We start from the raw sequence: 18,052 nt of genomic DNA, 5'->3' as shown, positions 1-18,052 counted from the left end.
GATATGTCAAAGAGCTCTGCCATGTCATGCTCCTTCAGAGGTTAGAAAGGGCCACTTCTATGGCGAAGAAACGATATTTCGCACATTGAAAAACAGCTCGCAAACAACGTTCCTACAACCATTAGCAACGTCAACTTCGGAACTACCCGAATATCTTGTTGCTAACCGGGTATACCGGGATTTTTCCGGCTGTTATCCGGATACTCGAGAGTATCCAATTTTTTATTCATATTATTTCTTCTTTATTCTTCGGCTCATCCTGTGCACAAAAATATTAAGGCAAGCAAATAAAAAATCAATACTTTATGAAATCTTGATAATTTTTATATCAGAACACAAAAGAAAATTCGGAAATATATGGCAGAGAGTATCGACTGCTTCGTTTTATTTTATAAAATTCCACAGTTTGTTGACTACGCGAATATCCGCAACTAGATAGTACTAATGATGCTGGGATATCTTTATAGCAGATTACTTACATGCCCGAATACCCCAATAACTTTGGTTACTCGAAGTATTCGTGTAACTCGGATGTAATACTCGTTGAGCAACCGGACGATAGCTAAGATAACTAAGAGTGGATGAGCATAAAAATACTCGGTTGACGTGGTACTGGAGTGCAGAAGTAAACACCACGTTATTAAGTGAATTTGCGCCGAGTTACTCGAAGCAGTTCATGTGCACACTTTCGCGTGTAACTTTATGGCCGCTTGCACGATCATACTTTCTTACCCGCTGTTTCGAAACCGAACGCGATTTAGCGTGCATTTTCGTTGGATTAAGCCCGAGGCGGAATTACAGGAAGGGGATTGTAAACCGCGAATCCAGAGCGGCGATGCAGGCGGCAGCGATAGCGGCGCATTATCCGCATTTACACCAGCTGGAAATCCCCCGGCTGGTTCATACATATTAACGTGTAAGTCATTGCGGCGGCAGTGGCGCGCGGATCCTTACGATCTGCACGTGGCAAACAAAACGGCCGGGAAATCGCGACTACGTTTTACGGAGAGCGCGCCCATTTTCCGCTATTATGCCGTAAATCACAACCCGAGGGCCGCTTGAAACGCGAGCGGACGAAGCGCGAATAAAGGAATCCGGCGGAAGGACAAAGTGTTTGCCAAGATGTTGCCGCGATCGCGCAAATTACGTCCCGAACCAACTAAAATGGCCAGAGGAGTCGTCTTTTGAGGACGTGTCCACTTTGAGGACACCTGTCTTGGGACATGAGTCACACGCCGCTTGATCTTCCGTAGGAAGATTAAAGTCTTAACTCGGTGGAATATGTAAAGAGGAATATGTAAAGATGGGCAGAGTTATAGCACACGCTCACGCAGAAAGAGAGAGAGAGAGAAATGCGAGGTAAAGTACGTCCTATATTGAAGTCTCATGAAATCGGTGGAAGAAGATATATAAGACGTAGGCACGCTCGACTTGAACTTTAATAAAGCGTAAGCGTAAAAAATCGGTTAGCGAACGCTACAGCTTACTGGCGAAGAATTAAGGACGAAGAATGGCTCTGCGAGGAACGAAAGTCGGCAAAAAGAAGGCGAATTCGAGCTCCCGTCGCTCGCTTTTTGATGTTCCCCTCTAATGAACGCTAATATTACCGGCCTAATAATCGTTTGTCTCCGTAATGCGTAAACGATTATCTCGTGACAAACATCTAAAATTTTTCCAATTGGCAGTATGTCGGCTAATCACGGCGAAAATTCGTATACAATACGTACTGATCGTGGAAAGTGGACGAATAATCATCGTGGGGCGAGATTTTATACGTTTTTGTGCATACACTTTCACTGTGCACTTCAATCGAGTTTTTATCGATTGGAAATTGGACACGTTGCTGTTATAACAAATTGCCTTCATTCGAGTAAAATGCACTCGCCACAGGTGTTCCCGCAAACGGCTGTTTAATCGAACGAATCGGGTGCATTTTGAGATTCATTGTCGCACGTGAGCGCATACGTTGTTATCCGTGCAAGCAAAGATGGTAATTGTAAAGTCATATGCAAGAAAAAATATATATCGTTAAATAAACATTTGGATTTAAAGTGGATCTCTAATACGTGCACATTATAATGTGCCATGTTTATGGCACATTATATGGGATATTAATTGTATGTGCGTGTGTGCAAAGATTGAAGCTTTTATTAATTATTTTATTCATTTAAGGTACAACTCCTGTTTAGGGGACCCACCTCCGATGATCTTGTCTGTTAGATTATCAAGGAGAGACTCTCCTGAATAACAATCAAAAGGTCTTAGCTGTCGCTCATTGTTTATTAAAAAATAATTAACAAAAAAGTTTCGTAAATAGAATGTAATTTTCCGATACTGTGTAATACTTAAGGAATGAGCACATGCTTAAGGAATGAGCACATATTTAAGGAATGAGCACATGCTATACATGTTCTATACATGAATATATTCATCGTACTACTGACCTACAACTTTATCTGTTCTTTTTAGTCGCAAAAAATTTTTTTTGGTAATTATGCAAAAATAGGGACCATCTCCCGATGTCAATAATTTTCACATATGTTATCACATATGTATATGTTATCAAGGTTCTGTAATGTTGTTCTGTAATGAATAATGTTCTGAAAGTTTTAACCCGCGCTCATTGTTTATAACAAAGTTATGAACAAATGAAGTTTCATAAATTTTTCCATACAGTTAATCCAAACACAGTGTATATATAGAAATGTAGGAAACAGTACATATAAGTGGAAGAGGAGCTTCGCCCCTTCCCCGCAACCCCTCCTCGAATAAATTCTAACCTAACCTAACTTATTGCATCTTTATATATTTTTGAACATTGTTGAAAAAGTTCTCTTAAGATCTATCACCTAACCCAATTTAACTTATTATATCTGCATACAATTTGGTGTTGTAGGTTTTAAAGAAATCTTTTCATATAAAGATGCAATAAGTTAAGTTAGGTTAGGATTTATTCGGGCAAGGGCGAAGCTCCTCTCCCGCTTATATGTACTGTTTCCTACATTTCTATATATATACTTTCGAAAAATTACGTTACATTCGTACAATTTTTTTTGTTAATAACTTTTTAATAAACAATGAGCGACGGCTAAAACCTTTTGATTGTGATTCAGGAGGGTCTCCTTGATAATATATCTAACAGACAAGGTCATCGGAGGTGGGTCCCCTAAACAGGAGTTGTACCTCATTTATGTAATTATTCATTCACTTCTCTTCATTAGTTATTTATTTCATTTACTAAATATAAATATATTCATTTAACGATGGTATAAGATAGGATAAAGAGCGGTCGAAAGAAGATCCTCGTTTTTTAATTTATGTTGTTTAATATTATGTTATTTAAAAAAGTTCTTGAAAAGGAGATTACATCATATTGGTTTGATGTGTAGGATGTGAAGAAATGCTTGAAGAATTTCTTCGAAGTTATAACTTGCACCCGTGAATGCATCATTGAAATCGAACACATATCGAAGAGGCAAAAATATTCATGTTCGTAACCCTTCTAACGGATAATTTGCTCTTACTTTCGCAGATTAAACTTGATTAAACGCATGGAAGCAGTTCGCGTTAATAAACCGGTTGCCATGTTACGATTGCTTTGATCAAAACTTAAATTGCATGCAGGCGGGAATGCCGCTCACCTCTCCTGGAAAGAAAGCTGAGCATGCTGGAATTATTGTTCGTTTTAGTCAACCCGTCAATGCGGAACACGCACACATGAGGAAAACGCGTTCCGATCGCTGATGTGCAACGAGAAGTACATCTCGCTGCTTATTTAGACGCTTGTCTAATGCAGATAATTATATCGGGCCGTCGAGACGGTAGTTACGGCTAACAATGGCTACTCGTTAACACGAAATTGCCCTGTAATGAGACCGGCATGAAAACCTCGCCCGGGTCGCTCGTCCGCCGTGTAATTTTATAAAATAATGCGTTACCTAACGAAATCTCAGTATTGAAAGCTTTACTTACTTTCCCGACGATTTATATCGTTTGATCCGTTCGCGCGCAAAAGAAGCAATCCCGAGGCGAAAAGTTACAATTTCCTACGTAATCCTCGTTTTTATATTCGCGGGCATACCAGGATCTATGCGCTAATTCGATGAATAAAACTTTGGGCAAAATTGGTGTTCGAGTCTGAAAAATCAGACAAATTATGGCTCGCGCAAGCGCGCGCAAGAAGACGTGGTAAATTGATTATAGGCCGCCAACTTTATAATTTATCGCGGTAGTTTCTCTCGAGGTAGCGTGATTTTTTTTCGGAAGTCTCTCGCCGGAATATATTGTATATTTCCAAACGCACGTGACAAATAGACGACCGCGCCAATGCGGATGAAATAAACAAACGTAGTACTATGGCCGCAAACATTTTGTTCCAGCAATGTACAGCCCGACGATAACCGAATACGAGGACAATAAAGGCCGAGAGTCATCGCAGTTGGGAACGGAAAATGGCACGAATTCGATTCTCGATCAACCGCCGAAAGAGCAGATACCGGCGAAGCAGCCGTTAATCTGGAGCAATATCTTTATTTTATTTTTATTGCACGCCGTGGGGCTCTATATGTTCATTATGCAAATTCACAAGATAAAATTTTGGACTTGGGCATTTCGTACGTATTCATTAGATCGCCAATTATTTCTCTCTTCGTTATAATTTTGCAATTAATTTTTTATCAACAAGCATCTCATATCGCGTAATTAAGTTGGATGTTGAAAGATGATGCGACTTTTTTATTAGAAGCAACATAGTTCCGAGTTTAACTGGACTTAATGCGCGAGCTGTGTGTAATACGTAACACATTGTACAATGCTCATAAGTCTCTGTGATGTTCAGTGCATGGAAGTTACAGACATTACCGCTTTTAATGTGAACCAATAATAATGAATGTTAATTAATGTTAATTCGTTAAGATTGAAGGAGCACTGATGCTCCTGCATTCTTCACACGAAAATTTTCACCGTGCACTTAACAAGATATCTATACCCACAGTCTCGCCTATTGGGGAATTAAACTGGGGACCACGTATCTCTTGTACTTTTATCAGAAAACAACGATTCCAAATTGACTTCATTATTGTTTAACTTGTCATATTCAGATATATCGACTGGTTACTTAGCTGGCATGGGCGTAACAGCAGGTACTCATCGTCTTTGGACGCACAGGAGCTACAGCGCCAAACTACCACTCAGAGTATTACTCATTACGCTGTACTGCATGAATGGTCTGGTAAGGTGCCGCGGTATCATAATTAGCAATTGTATGAAAGTATCTAGCGGATAATTGCCTAAGAGATTCCCTTTTTTAGATCAAACCGTCCAGGTGGGTACATATCCACCGTGTCCATCACAAGTACACTGACACTTGTGCGGATCCACATAACGCTAATCGCGGTTTTGTCTTTTCTCATATCGGCTGGTTGACGATGAAGATGCATCCAGCGGTCAGGCAGGGTATCAAAAATATAGACATGAGTGACATTCATGCTGATCCAGTCATACGCTTCGCTGACAAGTGAGTCTGACATTTCTCAAATATCGATAAAGGGAGATTCTCTTTACGGAAATTGAATTAACTCTGTCGATATAAATCAGTTATATTTCCAATTACTTCAGTGATAAAATCACGGGTACTAACCAATTACTCAGGTACTCGAAACTACAAAATTCTTTATATGAAATTTATGTGTTCTTTAAAAACAAATATATATATATATATATGTGTGTTCTTCTCGTCTGTTTGTCAAAAGTATTAAAGTAAAGTCAACGAAAGTGAATATTTCAGCCAGAGATTACATATTTTACTTTTATATATTCTAGCATATTAAAACTAGATATTTAAAACAGAGTATCTGCTCTTGGATTGATTTAAAAAATAAATAAAAGTAAAAATCGATAATTAGATATTTTAATATTCGAATAGTATTTAATATCGAATAATATAAAGGTACGAGTAACTGAGTAATATTCGAGATAGCCGGTATCGCGACATTACTGATACAATATTAATAGAACAGTCAAGCTGTAACGATTGCGAATTTAATCAGTGTAATCTGCCGGCATATACCAAATGGTTTTAAAATTATTAAACGGTCACAAAGCAGCACAATTCCATTCCGCTTGAGCCATTGAGCGAAAGCAGTCGCAGTCGCAGTCGTGATCGCAAATCATTTCGTAAAATTACCAAAGAGGCTAAAATTGCGAGGTTCGACATCTTTAACCCGGAATAAGAAGGTTCTAGTAAGTTGAATTCAGAGAGAGAATGAAAGAGACAAATCTCTCGTCGCAGAACGGGATTGAGCGCGCACATCGCAATTATTTTGATTGATGTATCCGGATCACCTACGAGTCGCATGAAAGAAATGCAGCACCATTAGATGTATTAAACGTGGCCATGTGTATCACTCATGTAGCGCTTTATTGCAGATATTATATGTTGATCATGCCACCGCTGTGCTTCATTTTACCGGGTCTGACACCGGTCTACCTATGGAACGAGACTTGGGCCATAGCCATAACCGCCATACTTTTCCGTTATATCTGGATACTAAACGCACTTTTCGCCGTCAACAGTTTCGCGCACATATGGGGCTGTCGACCTTACAACAGGTACGCGATAATCTCTTGGGCTTACGTTCGCGCGATCACCATCGGAATCGGCCGGCAGAGCGTTCGGATTGTGCTCAGATATAAATAGAAAAGTATTATGATCGCGAGAGAGGAAACTCGCACGTGTGTGTCTTTCCATCGGATTACGCGAGATCGAACGTTACAATGGCTATGCGTTTCTCGTAAAAGAGAGAGAGGCAGGGAGAGGCGGAGGAGAGAAAAATCGATTTACGGGTCGTTCGAAGGATACACGTTTGTGGGGAAGAAGCGCAGTCGTTTTGCGAAAATTGGAGCTTGCATAGAGTTTTGAATAAAAAAGTACGCTCGAAAACGTAACGAACTGGCACGCTTCAATTTCCCCCGGTAACTCCTCCGGTCACCGAGAGGTGATTAATCTTACAAGCAAGCGCCATACTTTTTCAAGAACAAGAGTTCGTAGCTTGAATCCGATTCACCCGGCAATTCCATTTGTTCTCGTCGTAAATGGCAAAAACATTTCGTATCGTCCGGTATTTTGAGCGACATAAGACCGCGAGTTCAGTCTCTCCGAAGACAGCGGCTCCAAATTCCTTGTAACGTATAAATATAACCAAGCGATACTCCTCGTTCGTGCTTGAGCTCACAGCCATTCAAATTTCACGCGAACCGGAAGATATACTTACGAGAGAAAGTGACTTCCGACTCTCGTCTTTTGTCACGAGGAATACGATTCAAAATTCTTTTCGGCTAAACTAACACGGGGCGCAAACATACTCGTATCAGGAGCGCGGTTCTCGAGGAGGGAAATTTGCCTAAGACAGTTCTAGAACGAAGACGCTTTAATAGATGGAAGCTGTAAGCTGTGTTGTTCCGCTTGAATAATCTGTTGCATGAGATTCCGGCAGAACTTGGTTTGCCCAGATCAAGCGGCGAAACTTTCCTCCCTTCCTTCTTGTTCCAGAACTATTAAGCCGACGGAAAACTGGATAGTGTCCGTCTTTTCCGTCGGTGAGGGCTGGCACAATTATCATCACAGCTTCCCACGGGACTACAGGGCCTCGGAGTTTGGCTGTTTCAATCCGTCGACCGGCTTTATACATCTCATGGCTTGGTTAGGATTGGCGTATGATTTGAGAACACCGAGCCAAGAAATCGTCTACAGATCCTGCGCGAATAAAGGCGATGGCACGCCATGCTCCGTGACGAAATGTAAGTCGTGAGGCGGGATTGTCTCTTGAGTGAAAAAGCGCTCTTAGATAAAAAAAAAGAGAGAGAGAGAGAGAGAAAAGAAGAAAATATTGAAAGAAAACGAAAATGCGTGCAATCAGCTACGCGGAATCAATAAGCGTGGTTGCTTCGGCTCATGACACAATGCTCAACTTTCATTAATCCGTACATCGATACAATTATACGTTGGGTCGGTCAAAAAGTTCGGTTTGACTTTTGAGTCACCGAGTGACTTGGCTTTATTCGGCAGAAATAAGTTATTTGCAAAGCAGACAAGCGTTTTCGTTGCCTATGGTTCTTCGTTAATTATCTGACAATGTTACATGTATTTACTTTTATTCCAGACAGCCAGTTTATACCGTCGCAGGAAAGGAGAAATTGAAGCGAACATTTCAACAGACCCGGCACACTTATATTCACTTGCCGATTTTTGTCGTATTTTTTACCGCGACTAAATACAACTCTCCGCTTTCTTCGTTGCGCACAATTGCAAGTAATGTAATATTTGTTGTCCTTTCTCTCCAGCAGCCGGCTCGGCTGCTCTTTCTTACCTCTTCGAGCATTGAATAAATAGTGCTACGTTTCTCCGGCTACATCCCACACGTGATCTCGAACCGTGTATCTCGAACTGAGAGAGAGTAATACGTGGCACGATGAATTATGTTATTTTGGACTGAATGTTACCATCGTATTAGCAGATTATCCGCCTGAATTTCCGTAGATAATACGTATCGCTTAATTATGTTTAAGGATTATATTTATGTTATCTCCTTCATGCGTGAAACGCGTAGAACATAATGAAACATTATTGACGCTTGATAGTATATTTTCACAACCGTAATAACAGCATAGGTGTCCAAAGGTAACTATTTTTATCATGCAATTAGCGTGTATGAAATGTTATAACAAATGTCACGAGTAACAAAGTATGATAAATAAATACGATAAATAATTCATAACGTGTGTGAACGTTATTCATTTGTATAAGCGGGTATACGTAGCGGGTGTAAAAGAGCATAGCAAATGGCATTATAAATCATTAAACTCGGTCCATATTGTTTCGATTCATTGTTAAGAACTGTTATTAACTCAACATATTTAATTTCAATGTGTTTATCCGCGGCTATGTGTTCATCCGTATAGTGTAACTACCTCCATTTTACGATAATGAAAACTTTGATTACGTTGTAAAATAAACTAGGAGAATGTTTTATCGTATTAATTTCAAAGAAATAAAATCGTATTTACGTTCCTAAAAATCTCGTAATTTGAAACCTCTGCTTCTTTTTTATTTTTCATTACAGCTACGCCGGTCGATAGAAGGTTGATATTCCGCGCGGTGTTTTCTGACTTGGCGCGAATATTTCCCTCAGCCTCGGTCCCACGGCGGTCTATTTTAAGCGCCGTAGAATTTTAATAAAGGCTTTATCACACGATCCCTATCGGAGGATGTATCACACGCGGGGCCGCACGCTTCGGTGACCTCTGCGGTCAACGATTTATATAAACGCCCTACATACGTGAAGTCACGTTTTGCCGATAAAAAAAGAACGAGAGACGCCAGAAAAGTGTTATCGATCCGGATAGTCTGACGTCGCGCCGCGCTTCACCCTCTCCCCTCCGGGGCTTAAATTTAGTATTTATCATCGCGTATTCCGCGGAGTCTACAGGTAGCGCCTGCGCGACTTGGCCGTGTCACTCGTCACGCACCTTATACGCGCATATACCTGTATGTGTGTGTGTATGTATATATATATAATAAATATATATATATGTGTGTGTGTGTGTGTGTGTATATATATGTATGTATGTATGTATGCATGTATGTGTGTGTATATGTATGTATGTATGTATGTGTGTATCTCACACACAGAAAGTTGGTATATAACTGCCGAACATATTTACCCTATATAGACACATTACGAACATTTGTCTATTTTTGTCATAGCAACCGTCGTGTATCGATCATTCTAATGTTTCTGTAAATGTGACTGCGAGCGGCGTGCGCGCGCGCTGCGCGTACCCTGCATTCCACGTTCGTATTCGTTAAAAATCTAGGACGTAGAAAAAGTCGCAGCTGTTCGGCGCGACAAAGGTAGCACATGTAGGATACAGATGCATCGCATAATTAATGATAATGCTTTCCCGATGAGTCGGTTGGCGCTTTCTATTTATTCGCGTTTTTCGCAACATTAGCGAGATAATGAAATTCAGTGATCGCGGTGTACACACAAGATGAAGATAATGCCGACACACGCATATGTGCGCCAGTGGTTAGCGTAATTGTGGAAATTGATTTCATTCGGGTTGATTGATTGATTGATTGACTGCCCACGTTCCTCTCGACATGACCCGCCGGCTCGAGGGTCCCGGGAACGCTTTGAGATCTTCAAAAGATTTCCCATTTACCGTAATGGTGATCCTTTTCATAGCGCGGGAAGGAGCTAGTGATGTCCGCAAGGATACCAACTTTGATTGCGTTCGCGCCAAAAGTATGATTTCCAAGAGAGATCGCGGTGTGTCGAAAGTTACACGAGAGAAACTTTCGGAAGATCGCGGAACTTTTTTCATGTTCCTACGAATAAAATAAGAGGAGCGTATTATTTACAGGTCCCGGCGAGATTTACGGCGCCGCGCGCGCGAGGACTTCTTACCAAATATCGCACGATCTTCTCAACATTTAAAGAGAATCGCCGCATTTCTCAAAGCTTAGGCAAAGAGGAAGGAAAAAAATAACAAAGCGCCCTCAGTTTTACATCCCGTGGAGAATTCAATTCCCACGGCAGGAACCGCAAAACGAGAGGCAAAATCTATTGACGTTGTTGGTAGTGCGGGGCAACGAGTGTACAAAATTAACCCTAAAATACACAGCGTCCCGACGAGGGCGATTCGCGAAAGCTCGAGAAACAACAGGGAAGCGATTAAGCGACAAATTTTAATCGAATATCGGAGAAAAAGGATGACAGACAAGATTTGCCCAAGAATTACCCGGTAGGAGGCGGACATTCAACCGACGATATCGGGTGTACGAGAAAAAGTAAATACCGCAATCTCTCTCTTAGAGATCTCCCCTGTGCATTCTGGAGTTAAACTTAATCGGGCATGAGAGTGCAAAGAAGAGAGAGACCAAGTAACTCGACTCACCCCGTATTACTGACCTGACCAGTTTCGGTTCTGTCAAGATAATACCCTCGCCGTCACCACAGTAAACACACCACCCTCCACTTTTGCCCCCACGACACTGTGTTCGATTACGTGCACGCAGTCTGTATCTTGAGCTCCACGCCGGTGACGATGACGACGATAACGATGACGAGAGATTGGCCCTCTGATAAAAATATTCTGTCCAGCTGATATCCCAGGAAGAAAGAGAGGTAGTGAGTGACGAGAGAGTGAGAGCACGACTCGATTCGACGCGAAATGAAGAGCGACGATTAATATTGTGACATATAAATTAACACTGCGTTATCGGAGATATTTGGGAACGGCGAGTTTCAACGTGCGCCGAAACACGCGACGACGACGACAACGACGACGACGATAAATGAAGATATCGGAACGTATGCATACAAACGAAAATCTTCGGCGGAAGAGCAGGTGGGTAGGGATGTTTGAATAAATAAACGAAACTCAGTGCATACAAACCGGACAGGGGGTATCGTAAACAGTGGGTAAATAGTCACACGTTTTCACTCAGATACGTCGTGTGAACATGTGTGTATAATGCCGCGTGTGTGCGCCCTTGTGTCTCTCTCTCTCTCTCTCTCTCTCTCTCTCTCTCTCTCTCTCTCTTTCTCTCTCTTTGTCCCTCTCTCTCTCTCTCTCTCTCTCTCTCTCTCTCACTCTCTCTGCTGTGTGTGTATGCACACGTGCGTGAGTATAGATGCGAGAGACCTTCCAACCGCGACGATGGTTTAGGGTGTACTGAACGTTACCCGGAGAGGGTTGGGAAACGGTGTAGTGTCTAATCCAACATTACCTAACCGTATAGCAACGGCGCCATGAGAACGGCACGTTTGCGCCTGCGTTGTCGTCGTCATAGATCGACTTGAACTTTTTTTGGCAATTCCAGCAGTTACTTCGAGAACTTGCAATAAAAGCTGCTATTAATTCTCTATAAGTGTCGTACCGGGGAAAAGAGGGCTCGGGGGAGAGAGGAAGTCCGTAATTTGTCGGCCCTTGAAGAAATGCGCGTAACGGTGGTGTTGGCGCCGGAGCAATTGAGACTGCAAGGTAGGACAGATATCGGAGCAGCTGCTGATATTACTGCTGCTAAAATCTTTTTATTAATTATGATTAATTCATGATCTGTTTGATTAAATGCGTTATTCTTTGTTATTTTAACTGTACTTTTTTGCTGACAAAAACGAGCGGCAAGAACAAAGATATTAAATCGTGCTATCTTTTTCTATTTTTTCGATCGAGCATATCTCGCCCGTCTATGTTGGTAGAAAGCTCAACACACCTGCAAGCACCAAAGTTTTGGCAGCTTTAACTGGAGTGATACCTTCTGTCGATACTATATCTTCAAGATAAAAAGATTTCTTCCTTTGTAACGTCTGTGGTAAATCAAACTTTCAGCTTTAAACAAGTATAATATTGAAAAACGTCACAAGTATGTACAAAAGTACAATAACAAACAAACTTAAACATCTTCTTAAAAAAATATGTTAAATAAAAAAAGTCTGATTCCTTTTTATATCGACAGTTTCTTCATATAAAATAAAAATTTGTGGGTATTATATCATCAATGCAATAATTTTATATTACACTAAACACATTTGAATTATGACTCTCTTGGATAACCGATACCGCCATACAGTTAACTTATCTTTTAAGTAAAGCACTGAGAGATAAGGTAATATTCTCTTAATCCACACGCTACCTTTACTACTAAACAAACCATATAATTAAAATTTTTCTAATCACAATTAAAATAAACTTTAACTTATTTAAATTAATTAACTTTCAAATTAATTGAAAAATAAAATCGGAGTTAACAAGTTGAAGCATTTGAAGTTTACATATACTTAATTGTAAACTCACAGGGATTATTTCTTCCTCTTTCTTTCTGCTTCAGAGTTAAAAATTAAGTTCTACCAGAGAGAGACCTGAAAGCGGCCACCGGGCCGATTACACCGGGACGCTTTTTCTGCCGAATTCCGACGCGCCCTCTAAGAAAATGTGTGCACACTACATCCGTCCTGACGGTAACGGCAAAGCGTACACGGTTCTTGCTCACTCTACTTCTCCTTACAAGAGATAGTAAGTTAGACAAGCATAGACGATCAATCGTCTTCGTCGTACCGTTGAGAGTACGCGCGGCAGGAGGAGGCACGAGGCGAGTCAGCGGCAAATCTTATCGCTAAGCCAAAATCTCTCCCGTCTTGCCCCTTCGTCTTCTCATCTTTCACGCAATGCACTGCCCGCAATTCGAGAAAAAATATTTCGAAACCGCACGAAAAATTTCAAGCAATGACACAAAATGACGCTAATAGGAGTGGCGATTCTTATAATTTCTATATTAATTTTTTTCATTTTTTTTATTCAATTTTTTTCATTTCTTTTCCGAAATCAATGCGAAAATGAAATGAATGACTATAAGTTAATTATTTGTGATAATTATTTGTGATAAAACGTTAATCTAGCTTCGAAATAAGAATGATCCGAGCAAATCGCATCGAGTTGTAATCGCACGTTTTGAAGTTAGAAGTCACGAAAATTTGAAAAGTGACAGACCCAGAAGTGACGAGTCATCAAGTATTAATTAACAAAATATGAGTGATAAGGTTTTAATGTAGACTCAAAATAACTAAGATCTTCATAAATTTCAACGACGTGCGTCTACGCATTATCGAGAAATTGAAGCCAATAGGTCAAGATCGACCGATGCGAAAATTACGAGTCACCGGGTATAAATTGCAAAATTATTTGCGATAAGATATTAATCTTGGTTCAAAATAAGGATGATCCGAGCCAACTGTGTCGAAATACGATTACACGTTTCGGAATTACAGGCCACGAAAGATGGAAAAGTGACAGGCTTGGAAATGACTTGTCACGAAATATTAATTATCGAAATATGAGTGATAAAGTTTTAATCCAGATCCAAAATAACTATGATCCTCGTAAACCGCATCGAGTTGCGATTATGCGCTTCGGAGTTAGAGGCCGCGAAATATTGAAAAGTGACAGGTTCGTAAATGATAGGTTACGAAATATTAATTAACGAAATATGAGTGATAAGGTTTTAATTTAGGTCCAAAATAACTAAGATCCTTACAAATAGCAACAACATGCGTCTACGCGTTATGGAGAATTTGAAGTCGATATGTCTAGATTGATGGATGCAAAAATAATGGATTACCAAATATAAATTAATAAATCGTGTGCAATAAGAAGCTAATCTAAATTGGAAATAACGATGATCCGTAGATACCAAATCAATCCCACGTTAGAATTATGAAGTCCGAAATGTAGAGAAATTAATGTAGAGAAAAATGATGGATCAATATATACGTCATGGAAATATTTATACTAATCGGAAAAAATGATGCTATTTAATTTTAAGGCAGTATGACTAATGTTCCTAAAATCCAGATTAATATAGCTTTTCGGATAACGTAAGAGAGCAAGTAAAAATTTGGGAAAGTAAATATGGTTCGCTACGACACGTCGTCTGTATTAGCGCACGGCGGCATGAGTTCCAGCACGACGAGGTATTTACATGGGCAGTGAGTTCTAAGAATTGTAGAGACCTGCGAGCGGACTCGTTGAAAAACTAATGCTTTCGAGTTGAACGTAATATTTCGGTTGCTCATTTAGAATGAGTTAATAAAATGCGATTAAGATGTAAAATGTGATGAACTATTAAGAAAGAAAATATCAATAAACATTAAATGTATTGTTTCAAAATAATTAGATGTTTTAGAGATTTTTATGTTTCGTTTCACAACCATGATCAGCCTCATTAATTTTTTCATCGCAAGATAAAAACGCAATATCGCGAGACAAGCAACTCCAATTGTTATAGCGTAATGTATTATATAAAATAAACTTACCCCTCGATGGTTCCTGATGTCCCTCCTTGCAAAATATATCCTCGGGTACTTAATATTTTTCACAACACAAACACTAAATTTAACTTTGCACAATAACAGGTCATTTTTTCACAACACTTGATCACAAATCTTAAATAACAAACGCGCGTAATTTCACTCGGCACTCCCGACGATCCGGTTTCGTTAGTTACTTTCAACTACTTGACGATAATTCGCCATGACAAATGCATGAAATTTGCTTTCGGAAATTTGTATTCTCGACGAAACAGTACACGCTCATATTCGCCTTTGGTAATTCAAAATCGCGGAAAATACGCACGGTCGGCCTTTGGAATTCACGTACTAAACGTTGCAATGCAACGGTCGCGATTTGCAATGTGTGCGTATGTCGGTGAATATTAGCGTCACTAGCGTATTATCCAATCAATATATCCTGTTCAAAACCGTCCGTTCCGTTTGAAATATTCCAAGAAGTCGACCATGACAGAAAAAATTCCCGAAACTTTACTCGACCCTCCCGACGAACAATTCACATTTTTAGCGAATATTTAACGAAAACTGTACCGTACCTCGATGTTTAACGATAATTCGCGACCGAGTCTCGGCTGACGAGTCGAAAACGAAGCTCCGCGACGCGAAAACCGAGCTGCCCTTACGCAGTTGGCGCGTTGAACTTTCCTCGGTATTCCGATGGTTCATCTCACTTCACTTCGCGCAGCAGTTCATTCCGCCATAACACACACGCGAAATTTACTTTCGGCACTCCCGGTAACTTTAAGGCACGAGACTCAGCTACGGCGAGTCAAAATCACAAGAGAGATCACAGACGACTGTTTCTCGCACACTACACAACCCGTAATCGGCGCCATAACTAAATACGATGCAACTGCGAACAGCGCCATAAGCGGGATACTCGGGAAGCTGAGTCGACCAATCGCAGTGATTCATTTCTTTCCAAAGTGTAACTATTTATTTGCGCAAAGTGTACGAGATGTAGGTGAAAGCAATCGATGATAGATCGATTTAATTCGGAGAAAATAACTGCTTCAGCGCAACAAACTAATTGTTTATCTCCACGACCACTACTCATTCTTGACTTTAAAGGTTTTAATACCTCTACTTAAGTACAATATCTATGTATTAAACTGTTCACTTTTCTTTTGCAAACACTCAACAATTTATTGTATAATTTTGCATGCTGACTCGTAAAAATCTCAAACAAAGAAATATTTTCGAAATCAAATGGACATATCAATTCCCTTGTGAGGAAATGTGTATCTCAAATTACTGATACCATTTAAATTATTAGCGTTATTAAAATTATTTAATATTAATAATAATTAAAATATAATAATTATTGCATATTAACATTTACAACACATATGCATGTATATGTTCATAACTGAATATGAAAATTAGTAGTATAAAATTCAATATAAAAGTTATAAAAATGGCCACCAAATTGTCATTAGCGTCATTTTGCATAATTGCTAGAAGTTGTCCGCGCGGTCTCGAAATATTTCTTCCCGAATTACGGGTAGTGTGTTGCGTGAAAGATGAGAAAGTGAAGAGGTAAGACGGGGGAGATTCTAGTTTAGCGATAAGATCTGCCGCTGACTCTCCTCGTGCCTCCTCCTGCCGCGCGTACGCTTATCTGTGGTGCGACAAAGACAGAAAGCGATTGATCGTCTATGCTTTTCTATCTTACTATCTTCCTTAAGGAAGCAGAGTGAACAAGAACCATGCACGCTTTACCGTTATCGTCAGGACGAGCGTAGTGTGCACACATTTTCTCAAGGGGCATCGGAAAAAGCGTCCCGGTGGCCGCTTTCAGGTTTCTCTCTGGTTCTACAAAGTATGGAAACAAGACAAAAATACAAATGTTTGTGTTATCTTCGATATAACTAAAATAGTCGGTACTGTCATGACTCTTAAATTACCTCCCGGCCCCTCGGAGCCCATTTGCCAATACGGAAATTTACCCGGGGCTGACAACTTTAGCATTATCTCGTCAGTGCTACAAATCTGTCACGTTACTTAAACTTTTTATATTTAACTCCGCTCTTACTTCCTCTCGTGTTCGAATGTACATCTGTCTCATTCTAAGTACGAAGAGTCCGAAAAGTTGAAGTAACATGAACAAGCATAATAAAAGTTGTGAGAAATAAAACAGTAGTGTACAAAATAATTAAGATAAACGTAAAAGACCCATACTGTTTTACGATATTCATAATAATTATTGAGTTATTAATGATAAAAATCTGACGAATAGCCGCGCGCCGAGATGGATGATTGGATAGCGTTGCAGCCATTTGGAAAAGAGCGAGGTTCAATCGATTTAACGACTGTTATCGGCGCGCCGTAGGAGTAGCAAGATAAAACATAAGCGGAATATTGTCCTTTCCTTCGTCGCTTGCCGGCAACAATTATTTAAATAACTAAGCTGCATCACGACCTTACAAATGGTCCTCCCTCACCATCTCGCGCTCTGTTCCTACCAACGAGTGCTCATTTATTCGACTCCTATAATTTATTACTTGATAGTTATTGCAAATATCACAAAATAATATGAAATTTTTTTATTCACCTTAATCTGTTCTACATTTCCATGAACTATGGCACTAATATATATAATAGAAAGCTCAGCATCCGCAAAGTATCAGGTGTAGTAAAAAGAAATCCATTATTTTTCCAATAGATGGATTTAGTTATCTGTATCTCGCGTTGTATAAGTCCGATCGGGTTCCACTAGATGGCGTTAGAAAGATGAGATTTCGTACTAAAAAAACTTTTCTGACAGTTTTGTAATTAGTTGACTCAGTTTTGTTTGAGCGCGAGTCAAAGATGGACACTAGCAAAGAGAAAATACGCTATATTTTACAGTTTTTCTTCGATAAAGGCGAAAACGCAAGCCAGGCGGCTGAAAATGTGAATAGTATTTATGGTCTTGATACTGTAACAGCCAATCACGCGCAATTTTGGTTTAGTCGATTCCCTTCCGGTAATTTCGATGTCAAAGATGCATCACGCACTGGAAGGCCAATTGTGAAAATATCGATAAAATCATGGACATTGTCATGGACATGTCAAGTCCGACCGTCATGTAAGCACTGTTTCGATTGCCCAAGAGCTAAAGATTGCACAAAAAACCGTTTGGAACCATTTGAATAAGGCTG

The 18,052-nt window shown here is 40.0% G+C and overlaps 2 protein-coding genes across 6 annotated transcripts in view; one reads left to right on the top strand and one right to left on the bottom strand.

Annotated features, from left to right (window-relative positions):
• Positions 1–14,978, bottom strand: part of Fstl5 (follistatin-like 5) — a 37,991-nt gene extending 23,013 nt beyond the window's left edge. The window contains exons 1-2 of one of the 5 annotated variants that reach the window (XM_011150368.3): positions 11,659–11,760; positions 10,960–11,143 (exon numbers count right to left, since the gene is read on the bottom strand). The gene's annotated coding sequence lies outside the window, so the exon portion shown is untranslated. Of the gene's footprint in view, positions 1–10,959; positions 11,166–11,460; positions 11,608–11,658; positions 11,761–14,876 lie in introns of those variants that run through there. The other 4 variants (XM_011150377.3, XM_025300997.1, XM_025300998.1 and 1 more) reach the window with 4 other exon arrangements.
• On the top strand, positions 4,699–9,543 carry LOC105189087 (acyl-CoA Delta(11) desaturase). The gene is made up of 5 exons (XM_019843975.2): positions 4,699–5,230; positions 5,310–5,515; positions 6,427–6,609; positions 7,550–7,797; positions 8,160–9,543. The coding sequence occupies exons 1-5, from the start codon at positions 5,126–5,128 to the stop codon at positions 8,195–8,197; spliced, it is 780 nt and encodes a 259-aa protein (XP_019699534.1). The 5' UTR covers positions 4,699–5,125; the 3' UTR covers positions 8,198–9,543.
• Positions 14,979–18,052: the final 3,074 nt, after the last annotated feature.

This window comes from Harpegnathos saltator, unplaced genomic scaffold (genome assembly GCF_003227715.2).
Source record: "Harpegnathos saltator strain DR-91 unplaced genomic scaffold, Hsal_v8.6 scaffold4, whole genome shotgun sequence".
Classification (NCBI taxonomy): domain Eukaryota; kingdom Metazoa; phylum Arthropoda; class Insecta; order Hymenoptera; family Formicidae; genus Harpegnathos; species Harpegnathos saltator.
Note: the sequence above shows the minus strand (reverse complement) of the source record. Positions and strands in the feature narration are given on the sequence as shown.

What these genes read in the sequence shown, in the direction of transcription:
- LOC105189087 (XM_019843975.2), top strand. Translation starts at nt 5,126, where the DNA reads ATGGGCGTAACAGCAGGTACTCATCGTCTTTGGACGCACAGGAGCTAC. An exon ending in TGTACTGCATGAATGGTCTG is followed by an intron (nt 5,231 to 5,309) that starts GTAAGGTGCCGC and finishes TCCCTTTTTTAG; the next exon opens with ATCAAACCGTCCAGGTGGGT. An exon ending in GGCTGTCGACCTTACAACAG is followed by an intron (nt 6,610 to 7,549) that starts GTACGCGATAAT and finishes TTCTTGTTCCAG; the next exon opens with AACTATTAAGCCGACGGAAA.